Genomic DNA, 11879 nt, shown 5'->3' with positions numbered 1-11879 from the left:
ATCATAATTTATCATTCTTTTTCTTCTTCGTGATTTGTATTGCAGCTATTTTAACCATAATTATCGACGACGAAAACGACAATAGTCCTATTTTTCGCAAGCCATTTTATCGCAGAGCCATAACCGAGAATAGCCAAGCTGGCGTTACCATATTGAGCGTGGTGGCCGATGATAGCGATAAGAATCGAACCATTTCTTATGCTTTGGAGGGTAAGCGAACAAATACCTACTTAATGCAACGATTTTATGGACATTTTTCACCTTCTTAATGCTACTCGTAATATTGGAACATCTCAGATGAGAGCATTTTACCGAAATTTGCTCAAATTTTGTATTCAAACTTGGTTTCGCGTTGAATTGAAGTGGTTTGAGGAAAGATGACCTTGACTCGAAATTCGCATGTGCTCATATTTTTTTAGGAGCCAATGAAAGGGAGTGAAAAATATTTGAAAATGTCGAATGTTACATATGGATGAACGTGAAATTTCAACTTTCCCCTCTCCACCTCCCCACCCCACCCCACTCAAACTCAAAAAATGATTTCAAATTTTGATTCTAAGATCTCAAAAACGTGGATTTCAACATATCACACGTAGATACACGAATAAGTTTGAATTTCCCTCTCCCCTTCATCTCCCCTCCCCACCCTCTCCCCTCCTCACTTTTTTCCACCACTTCGGCTGAAAAAAATATTTTCAAATTTGGATTATACGACCTCAAAAACATGGATTTCAACATGTCACACGTAGATACACGTATAAGTTTGAATTCCCTCTCCCCCTACCCTCCTTTTCCTTTCCTCAATTCACTTCCAGGCCATTCCAGCTGAAAAAACATTTTCAAATTTGGATTTTACGACCTCAAAAACATGGATTTCAACATTTCATACGTAGAAACTCGTGAAATTTTGAAATTACCCCCTCCCCTCCCTCTCTCCACAGTCCACACTACCCACTCAATAAAAAAAAAATTAAAAAATTCAAAATTAGATTCTACGACCTCAAAAATATGGATCTCGACATGCCAAACGTAGAAACACGTGACATTTTTAATTTCATCCCCTCCTCCCCCTCCCATCATACCCCCTCCTCTCCTCACCTCACTTCCACCATTCCAGCTGAAAAAACATTTTCAAATTTGGATTTTACGACCTCAAAAACGTGGATTTCAACATGACATAGGTAGAAACTCGTGAAATTTTGAAATTACCCCCTCCCCTGCCTCTCTCCACACTACCCACTCAATCAAAAAAAAAACATTTTCAAATTTAGATTCTACGACCTCAAAAATATGGATCTCGACATGCCAAACGTAGAAACACGTAAAATTTTTAATTTCCTCCCCCCTCCTCCCCCTCCCATCATACCTCCTCCTCTCCTCACCTCACTTCTACCACCCCATCGGAAAAAATGTTTTCAAATTTGAATTCTACGACCTCAAAAACATGGATCTCAACGTGTCACACTTTGAAAGACGAGAAATTTTGAATTTCCCCCTCTTCACGCTTTACATCTTCACTCCAACTGAAAAATAAATTCCAATTTGGATTCTACGACCTCAAAAACATAGATTTCAGCATATGTCACACGTGAAACAGATGAGATTTGATTTCTCTCCTCCCTTCCCCTCTCCTCGCCTCCATTCCTTTTCTCCAACTGAAAAATTAATTCCAAATTTGGATTTTACGATCTCAAAATGAACATGTATTTCAACATTCCACTCTTAGAAACGGATGAAATGTTGATTTCTCCCCTCCCCCTTCCATCTCCTTACCTCACTTCCTCCTCTCCGACTGAAAAATGAATTTCAAATTTGAGTTCTACGACTTCCCAAACACAAATTTCAACATGTCACACGTAAAACAGATGAAATTTTGATTCCTCTCCTCCACCTCCCTTCTCTCCTCACTTCCTGCTCTCCAGCTGAAAAAATATTTTCAAATTTGGATTCTTACGATCTCAAAAACATGTACGTATTTCAACATGCCACACTTAGAAACAGATGAAATTTTGATTCCTCCCCTCCCCCCTCTTATCTCCTCACTTCCTGCTCTCCAGTTGAAAAAATATTTTCAAATTTGGATTCTACTACTATACAAGAACATTCGACACGACACGAGTGGATATTCGAGACAATTCGATTTTTACCCCCCTAACCCCCTTTCCCCCCTTAAGCTGAAAAAATAATTTCAAATATTGAATTATGACTGATTTAGGAGGTCTGTGGTCCATACTTCGCCTCTACTCAACTGACCTGGAGGCTGGTAGGCTGAAATTAGACAGATAGGTACATTTTAGAGGGAGCCCTAGACGTGTTTTTTTGGGCTTTCGACATCCTGAACCTTCTCCACTTTTGTTCAGCAGCCGAAAAAAAACGATTTTCGCGTGTTTTTTTCAAAGTTTTTGAGACAAGATTCGAAACTTAAAATTTGATAAAATTGTCATCAAGTTTGAACTCAAAGTAAATAAGTAATATGAAAATCATCTAATTTTTTAAAAACTTTTCACCTCGAACAGGATGAAAAATTGGATCTAAAAGTCTCAAAATTGCGTGTGATTTTTTTGAAAATCTTGTTCCTTTACTAACATTAATTTGAATTATGAGTGTTTCGTATTCAATAGGTACAGTCCCTTAAGCTTTTGGCAGCAATACAAAATGTTCAGACATTGAAAATGAATTCAGCGGATCAAAAATCGATGAAAATTTGTAATTTGATTATTTTTGACCAGCCCCCCCTCCACCGCCCTTTCAACATGAAGATCTCTTTCGCGTTTAAATTAAAATCACCAGAATAGACACTTCAGAATTTTTTTTAATCTTTCAAAAATCGCTATTTCGAATCTTCTGTGACAATAAAAAATTTTATTGGTCGAATTTTACCCCTCAATTCCCCCCCCCCCCTCCCAAACATCATCCTAGAAACAGAATTTTTACCTCAATGTAAAAAATTATTCCAGCCCATGAGAAGTTCTTCTATTTCGTGTCAAGTTTTGCCTTTGAAGAATACTTTTCAAGTCATTTTCCATTTTTTGAATATTTTCGAAAAATTGACCCCCCCCCCCTCCCCCCCTAAAAGAGGAAAGGATTAAGATAAAATTCTCAACCGCCAAAAAAGTGATCTAGCTCCAGAAAGGTCAGTTTTCAATCATTTCTAGATCAAGCAGTTTTTTAGAATCAGAATCATAGATTTTGAAAACATAACATTTAACAACAGCATCACTTTTTTGGAAGCTTTGAAATTTTTTCATACCCCTCGTTCCTCAAGGGGCTTGCCCACAACTTACCTTGCACATTTATATTTTTCAAGGAAGGGGAAGGGGGTGGAGGTAAAACTTTGCAAGGAGAAAATTTGGCATCAGAAAAATTTTGTAAAGAAAGATTTTTTTGGAAAAAGCTTTACCTACTTGGGAGGAATTTCACCATTTTATACTGGGAACAGTTTTCCTCAAGGAAGAATAATTATTTCAAATGGGGAAACATTTCGCGAAAAGAGTTTTATCTGAATCCAATTTTTAAAGCAGAATTTTTCATGGAGTTCTCAAATTTTGATTTTTTTAGAAATTATTTCAACGAACCTGAAAACAGGAAAAAAACTAAAATTCAAAATGCTCAAATTTTCACCAAATTTGTAGCCAATTTTCGAATTAGTAACACAGCGTGTTTTTTTCCTCATGCAGCCGGATCTCAGGGAAAACCAAACGATCTAGTTCACTTAGATCGAGACACGGGAGAACTAGTGGTAGCCGGACGAATAGATCACGAACAAACAGCTTGGTTGAATGTCAGTATTCGTGCGACAGATTCTGGTGTGCCTCCTCGTTCATCTTTTGTCGACGTATTCATTCAGATCATCGATGAAAACGATAATAATCCTTATTTCACCGAGTCGACCAAATCAAACATAACCATATCCGAGAACACAGCCATAGGTATGAAAAATACATTTTAAACATAAATATCCTCAAGTTTTAAAATTAAACCCAGATTGGTGCAGATATCTCACGTGGAATATTTTTTCATTCGCATTTTCGCAATTTTTAGGAACCAAAGTAGCTGTCATTGAGGCCAAAGATGCTGATTCTGGTGATTTTGGAAAAATTACCTATTTATTGGATAGAATTTCGTCGCAGGTAATTTGAAAAAAATTCATATTCTCCTCAAAGGCGATTGAATAGTAATTTTACCATTTAGAAGTTAGCAAACCTACCCTACTACCCTTAATTCAATGTTATCGCGATAATATGGACTTAATCTGACCCTTCTCGTTCATTTCCACAGGGTAAATTCGTACTAGACGCAGAAACAGGTGTGCTGACTGTAAACGACCTCCTGGACAGAGAATCTTCCAGCACGTATTCTCTGATAGTTGAAGCATGGGACAATTATCAATATGGTTACGCCAGTGGCGAAAGTAGGAACGCTTTTAAACAACTGACGTGAGTCACCATTGCCTTTATAAATGAGTACCAATCTCCACATGATACCCTAAATCATAAATGTGCTCAATAATCTCGAATTTGCTCAATATTTACAGAATCACTGTTACCGATGTCAACGATAATGCTCCGGTATTCGATCGTCTTCCCGACTCTTGCGTCAGTATCACCGAATTCCACGAAATTGGTGATATGGTTCTGTTATTGAAAGCCATCGACGCAGACGATCCAAACACACCGAATGGAAAAGTAGCCTTTCGTATAGAACAAGGCAATGATATGGGTACGTGCTCCATTTACCTCCATTCTGGATGATTGATGAATTTTCAAGCCACATTGATCATTATTTTTTTTGTGCAGATCTCTTCGATATAAGATCAGTAGATTCGCTATCAGCTGGACTGATTACGACGCAATCGTTGAAAACGCTTTATGGAAATTATACTTTAGTGGTTCGAGCACAAGATTTAGGCACTCCGGCTAAATCTTCTTTGGCGACTATCAGCATTTGTGTGACTGATTTTAATGATAACGCACCCAGATTCATTTCTCCTCCGCATAATATCACCATCAGGATCCCAGAGGTAGGCTCAAAAGCGCAACAAAGTCCATCAAGTTGCCTTATAAAATTTACACTCGACTCAGGTGGAAAAGATAGGCAATCTATCCATCTTACGTTGAATCAATTTTTATTTAAATTATTGCAGAATGCAACCGTAGGCAGCGGAGTAATAACAGTAGAAGCAATTGACGATGATAAAGGTCCAAATGCCATAGTACATTATGCCCTGAAACAAGACCTAGCTGGGAACTGGAAAACATTTTCTATCAACGAGAAGACAGGCTTGATTACGTTGAAAAAACCATTAAACAGAAAGAAACAGAAAATATATCAGGTGAGTGATCTCACGTGTTTGAGCATCGAATCTGAATCTCTGTAAATTTTATTTCAAATTTTGTTCCCTCTGTAAACTCCTAAATTTTACACAGTTGAGGGTGGAAGCTTTCGATTTGGGTATTCCGACAGCATTATCTTCGGATTTGGATCTGAGCATTTATGTTCGCAATGTCAACGATCACCAACCTCAATTTCTAATAGACGAATTTCTCATCACTTTTACTGGTAGGCAAACACCTCTAATCACTGGCAGGATACCTGTCTAACCTGTCTTATGAACGTATTGATAATTTTTTTTAATGTCTACAGAGGGACAAGGAGCAGGAGTTGAGCAATGGCAACTGGTCGACACTGTTGACCAAGATCGTGACGAAATAGACGAATTGGACGATCCTCCGTCTCCTGTTTGCTACTACGTGGTGGCTGGAAACGAGCGAAATTATTTCTCTTTGGAACCTTTAAGCCATAAAATAACGGTACCTAAATCAGACTCAAATACTTCAATTCTTCATCCACATACATATGTAACATTTTTTGAGATCTAATGTTTGACTATCCTGAGAGCAGATACTCAAGGAGCTCGATAGAGAAGAACGAGACACTCATGTGCTGATTGTCAAAGCCAGTGAAGACTGTTTGAACGCTCCTCGTATTCGAGACCCGGTTGAATTTGATCCTCACGATGATACTTTGCTCAGAGTCCTTATTAGAGTCAACGACATAAACGATAACCCTCCGAAATTTGTCAAAAAAACTTTTACCGGAGGAGTTACCACTGAGGCTGATTTTGGAGCTGAATTTATGCAAATCAAGGTGAGTATTGCAAACGAACAGATTAACTAAAATTTCATGTGATGAGAAAAAAATTATTACAAGAAAATTTCACTCCGAACACTTTTTGAAGGTGTAATAATGTTGATGTCCTGTTTAAAATTTTGGTTGAAAATGAAAAGAACACGACTTCAATGATATTACAGGGGATTTCTCAATAGTCTAAAATAAGATTTTCATGAAAAATAACTTTTTGGACTCCCAGAACAGAGGCAAAAATAAAAATAAAAATCAAAACTATATCTAATGTAATAGGTCACTGACAAGCACCAATCGCATTTATGGGAGCTAAATTTGATTCTGGACAGCTCTTCTAGCAAATCTGAAATTCCCTCAAGTGGCTGAAGGCTCTAGAGTGACTTAAAATCACATTCAATCGATTCAGATCGTTGAAATTATCGTATAAAATGAATTTCAGCTTTCCAACTTTTTTAAATACAATTTGGTGAATTTTCAAAAATTTGTAGAATAACTTTTTAGGTCAATTTGGGGAAATTATGATTTTTGAACCAAATCATTAATTTTCAAAAATTCGCCGAAAATTGAAAAATGCACTTTGGAACCTTAAATTTTGGCTGGTGATTATTTTTGCATACCCTTTCGAATTAGCTTTTGTTCAGTTCAAAAAATTTTCAACCGATTGGGAAACCATACTTTTGAGAGCAAAATTTAAAACTTTGAAAATAAATTCAAAAACTCTGAAACTGAAATTAAAAAATCAAAAAAAAAAAAAACAGGAACTAAAGAGAAAACTTGGAAAATGAAAATACTGGGAACAGAAAACAAAACCAAAAATTCTGAAAATAAAATCAAAAACTGAAAATGAAATCAACCACTGATCGTAGAAAATCAAAAATGAAAATTAAATTGGAAATTTTCAACAATGAATCGAAAACTTAAAATTAAAAATAATTAAAAACTCAAAATGATAAAAAAAACAAAATTTTAAATTTTAAAAAATTGAATGAAAAAGTGAAAATATAAGAAAATGAAATCAAAAGTATTGGAAACGAAATCAAAGCACAGAGAATAAAATCGAAAACTTCAAGAACAAAATGGAAAACTCAAAAAAAAAAAAATGAAAAATGAATAGTAAAAAATTACAAGATGATAACCAAACTGACGATGAAATTGAAAACTGAAAATGAAATAAAAAAATACAAAATAAAATTTAAACCTCTAAAAAATAAAAAAAAGTAAAAAAAAATTTTAAACTGAATGTTAAAAACCAAAAATTAAAATTGAAACTTCTCAACATTATTTCGGAAACATAAAAATTAAATTAGAAGATCAAAAATATAGTTTACTTAAACATTGAAATAAAACAGAATATTCTGATAATTGAATCGAAGACTCTGAAACTGTAATCATACTCACAATCAATTTATATTTTTTGCATTAAATCAAAAATGAAAATTGTGAAAATCGAATGAAAAAATTGAAAATGAAAGCAAACAATAACAACAATTTTGAGCACTGAACTTCATTTTTGGATTTTTGGTAAATTTTTAAAAAATCAAATCGAATCAAAAAAGTCAAAAAAACAGTTCCAAATTTGATAAGTATTCAAATTTTCTCTTGAAATATTAAACTTTTCAGCAAAGTAAACCATAATGTGAGGAGGTAATTCCTTTAGGTTATTCAACTCCCACAAATCATCAACTTTTATTTTTAGGCCATTCTGAAGCCAATTTTTTCCAAAAACTTCAACAAAAAAAAATCACTCTGCGAAATAAGTACAAAAATTAACTTGAGTATCTATAACTTTGATGGATGCCCTGTTATGAGCGCAAAAGTTCATTTTTGACCCTTCCAAATCAATTAGCAAATCCTTAGAAAAATTTGAAAACCTGCTGGAAGCTCCAAAGAGGTCGAAATGTGATTGTTTTTGAGTCGAATGATTCTTCAGAAACTTCAAAAATCACTCTGCGAAATTCAAAAAATCAATTCTAGTATACCTACATATAACTTTAATAGGTGCCCTATTATTATGGACATAAAAGTTCATTTCTGGCCCTTCCTGAGCGATTAGCAAATTCCTGGAGAAATTTGAAAATTCGCTGGAGGCTCCAGAGAGGTCGAAATGCGATTATTCTCGAGTCGAATGATTTCGTAGACCAACCAGACGACACCTTGTCAAAAAAATTTGCTCTTCTAATTGCATTTTTGAAAATTTGACTTTTTCACTTTTCCTGGAATTTACAAATTGGCCAAAAATTCACTTCTAGACTCACATACCTGAAATTTTAAGATAAGTAACCATCTAAAAAGTCGACAGGGTGTCCAATAAGGCCTGATTTTGAAGTTATAGTATGAGCTAAAGTTCATTTTTTTCGGCCCTTCCACAGCTATTTGAAATTTCTGGAGAAAATCAATAAATCGCTTAAGGATCCAGACAGGGCCATCGAGAGCCAAAAGCGGATCTGGTGCAAATGAAATTTGACCCCATTTATAGAAATGAAACTATTTATAGGGGGGTTTTGGGAGTGGGAGGGGGAGGGGGTTCGACTGAAAAATTTAAAATTTACATTTCATGAAAAAGCTCTAGGATTGCTCTTAAAATTGCTTTTTTGAACTTTTTAAAATAATTTTCAAAAATTTGTCAAAAATTTAAAAATGAACTCCAGCACTTGAAATTTTAGTTGGAAGGGAAAGGGGTAAGGGGAGGAGGTGGTTGGGACATGCTCTTTCAACTTATCCCTCATTTTTAGAAATGAAACTATTTATAGGGGGTTTTGAGAACGGGAGGGGGAGGAGGGGGATTCGACTGAAAATTTGAAACTTTATATTTCACGAAAAAGCTCGCGAATCAAACTTGGAATATTGCTTTTTCAAATTTTTTTTAATTTTCAAAAATTTGCCAAAAATTTAAAAAGAATTTCAGCATTTGAAATTTTAGTTGAAAGGGAACGGGATATAGGGGGAGGAGGTGTTTGGGACATGCTCTTCTAATCTATCTTGATTTAATTCGAATCTGCAGTGAAAAAGGGAGTCTTCGAAAATCAAATCAAAACCTCGAAATTAAACTAAAAACTCGAAAAATCGAATCAAAAACCGAAAACAAAAAAAAACTCATCCAAAACTGAAACCGAAATTTCTAAAAAATCACTCCATTTTTTTGTCAACAGGCTGTAGACGCTGACACAGGTATCAACGCCGAACTACGTTACTTCATCATCTCCGAACCCGTATTGAGTCTGAGCGAGGGTCTAGATAACATTCAAATGCCACCTTTCGTAATCGACGAAAAAACAGGCTCGATATTCCTAAACTTCGATCCCCAGCGTGAGATGAAAGGATACTTTGATTTCTACGTAAGTACATAGTACAAAAGCAAAACCTCCAACAAAGAGCTGATGAAAGGATGGGGGAAAAAAAGAGCCACCCATATTGAACTTCTCGTTATCGTAATATTTAGGTGAAGGTGAACGATAGCGGAGGATTAGAGGATACAGCCCGAGTCTTGATTTACCTTTTACGAGAAGACCAAAGAGTACGATTCGTATTGAGACAAAACCCACCGCAACTTAGAGAGAAATTGGATATTTTTAGGGAGTAAGTTCAAAGTTGTTGTGTGACCTACATAAAAATTAATACCTTTCTTTATTCTCGCAACTCGTCGCCTCCTTTATTATCTCAATTTTTTTTTCTTTTCATTTTTCAGTATTTTAGGAAACGTTACCGGACTAATAGTGAACGTAGACGAATGCAAGGTACACGAGAACAAAGACGGTCGAGTCGATAAAACCAGATCGGACTTGTATTTACATTTCGTGAATCCGTACGATAATACGGTGATGGAAGTTCCAAATGTGTTACGTCTCATCGACGAGAATATCGAAAAACTCGACGATTTATTCAAGGTACCTATTTGTACTACGAGGAAACGACTGCAGCCTTACAAAATTTAATTTCCATTCAATTCGCAAATAATATCACAGCCTATTGGTATAGGCCTTTGAATCGAATCGAATTTCATTTCTATGCTCTTTTTCAATAGGAATTCAACGTTTTGGATACCGAAGCCGTCGAAGCGGAGCCTTTACTCAGAGCTAATTTAGCCAGCGATAATATTGTATGGATTTATACAGCCGGTGTAGCTGTATTTTTAAGTTTAATGTTGCTCGTAGTCACTTGCCTGTGTCTTACTCAACGATCCAAATACAGGAGACAGCTCAAAGCTGCTACTATTAGTGCTTTTGGTAGGTATAAAATTGGGTGATTTTTTTTATTAGGTAATATTGTTTGTTTTTGACTTACCATTTGATTGGATCATTTCGAACTTTCGAAGGTTCTTCGGATTCGGATTTCACCAGAACTACAAACGGTACCGGTCGTGTGCCAAATACCAATATCCACAGTTCCGAGGGCTCTAATCCGATGTGGATGCAGGCTTACGAGAACGAATGGTACAAAGCTGAGGATTCGTTGAGGTAATTTTGTGGTCAAAATACCTGCAATACATACAAAAAAAACAAAAAAAATTACAATCAGGCATCAGGCATATGAATATTATGATTTATGAATTTTTATTAATTAAATTTTGCAGCCAAACATCAGAACGTGACTCGTTGGATGAAAACGTAGTAGTAACTAATAACCCTCAAGACGAATTTACCGCCAATATTGCACGTATAACTAGGTAAGTCATAGAGCATCGCACTCTCATTCTGATTCAGATCGACAATTCCTCGAGAAACAAAATCTTCATTTTCAAATTTTCTTTTGCAGTCAACCCAAAGATGTCTCAATTCCCAACACTGTCAACACGTTTATGAGAAACAGCGATCAAAATGATCTGAATAGATCGAACGGACACTGCCATCAAAATATCTACATAACCAGTAATGGGAACGGCACAGCTATCTGTAACGGAGGCAGCACCATTAGCAGCGCGCAGAAGATAAATAATTCGCTGACGGCGACTGCGACCAAAACGATGACTGCTACGACTACGACTATCGTTAAGAAATTGGAAACGACGGAATTATGACTAAATGCCATATAAAATAATTTATAGGTAAGTGGAAAATACATATTTGAAAACTGATTCTATTTTGGACCCATTTACGGGATGACCCCCCCCCTTCCCCCTCAGATGACTGGTTTGATCTGTTTTAAAAGGTGATAGTCTGGCGTATGACTGAATAATTGCACCCCCTTCCCCTACGCCGCGCCGATCCTCTGAGACAACATTTTTTCAAAGGGGACATTTTAAGGATCATTTTAAAGCAAACTTGACAAAAAAAATAGTGGGCCTTCCTGACAAAATGGCAACTACTCGTATTTTGGTTGACAGGTCAACTGCAGAAATCGCAGATTTTGCTTTCCAACGTGCAATTCGGGCGGAATTTTTTGAACTAGATACAGCTAGATCGAAAGAGCATGCAAAAGTTCATTACCAGTCAAAATTTCAAGTGCTCGATTTTTGTTGAATTTTTGAAAATCGAATTTAGGCTAAAAAACAAGGAATTGATTTGATTTCAAGCGAAGTGAATCGAATCGAATCGAATCATTCACAACCCATTGGCGATTGAACAGATTGCTTGATTTCTAGATGAATCATTCACGAACGAGTTGATCAATAGTAACTGAATCATTCGCGAACGAATCGATTCGTATAAGTAACTTGTTCGCGAACGAATTGATTCGCATAAGTGACTCGTTCGCGAACGACTCGATTCAATAAATGATTCTAGTCCGGCATATGACAA

The 11879-nt window shown here is 36.0% G+C and overlaps 1 protein-coding gene and 1 long non-coding RNA gene across 2 annotated transcripts in view; one reads left to right on the top strand and one right to left on the bottom strand.

Annotated features, from left to right (window-relative positions):
* LOC135837719 (uncharacterized) overlaps positions 1 to 11879 on the bottom strand; it is a 206363-nt gene that overhangs the window by 104041 nt on the left and 90443 nt on the right. Inside the window, exon 3 of the long non-coding RNA XR_010557245.1 lies at positions 10426 to 10619. This is a non-coding gene — a long non-coding RNA (uncharacterized LOC135837719). The remainder of the gene's footprint in view (positions 1 to 10425; positions 10620 to 11879) is intronic.
* Cad88C (cadherin-88C) overlaps positions 1 to 11879 on the top strand; it is a 124376-nt gene that overhangs the window by 98438 nt on the left and 14059 nt on the right. Inside the window, exons 17-33 of the mRNA XM_065352979.1 lie at positions 46 to 210; positions 3678 to 3929; positions 4042 to 4130; positions 4279 to 4436; positions 4535 to 4719; positions 4797 to 5020; positions 5144 to 5332; positions 5427 to 5559; positions 5644 to 5810; positions 5902 to 6147; positions 9294 to 9479; positions 9584 to 9720; positions 9830 to 10028; positions 10166 to 10367; positions 10457 to 10598; positions 10715 to 10807; positions 10897 to 11185. Coding sequence (XP_065209051.1) covers positions 46 to 210; positions 3678 to 3929; positions 4042 to 4130; positions 4279 to 4436; positions 4535 to 4719; positions 4797 to 5020; positions 5144 to 5332; positions 5427 to 5559; positions 5644 to 5810; positions 5902 to 6147; positions 9294 to 9479; positions 9584 to 9720; positions 9830 to 10028; positions 10166 to 10367; positions 10457 to 10598; positions 10715 to 10807; positions 10897 to 11158 — 3029 coding nt within the window. The 3' untranslated portion in view covers positions 11159 to 11185. The remainder of the gene's footprint in view (positions 1 to 45; positions 211 to 3677; positions 3930 to 4041; positions 4131 to 4278; positions 4437 to 4534; positions 4720 to 4796; positions 5021 to 5143; positions 5333 to 5426; positions 5560 to 5643; positions 5811 to 5901; positions 6148 to 9293; positions 9480 to 9583; positions 9721 to 9829; positions 10029 to 10165; positions 10368 to 10456; positions 10599 to 10714; positions 10808 to 10896; positions 11186 to 11879) is intronic.

This window comes from Planococcus citri, chromosome 1 (genome assembly GCF_950023065.1).
Source record: "Planococcus citri chromosome 1, ihPlaCitr1.1, whole genome shotgun sequence".
NCBI classification, from domain to species: Eukaryota; Metazoa; Arthropoda; class Insecta; order Hemiptera; family Pseudococcidae; genus Planococcus; species Planococcus citri.
The sequence above is the reverse complement of the archived record's forward strand: the minus strand, read 5'-3'. Positions and strand labels throughout refer to the sequence as shown.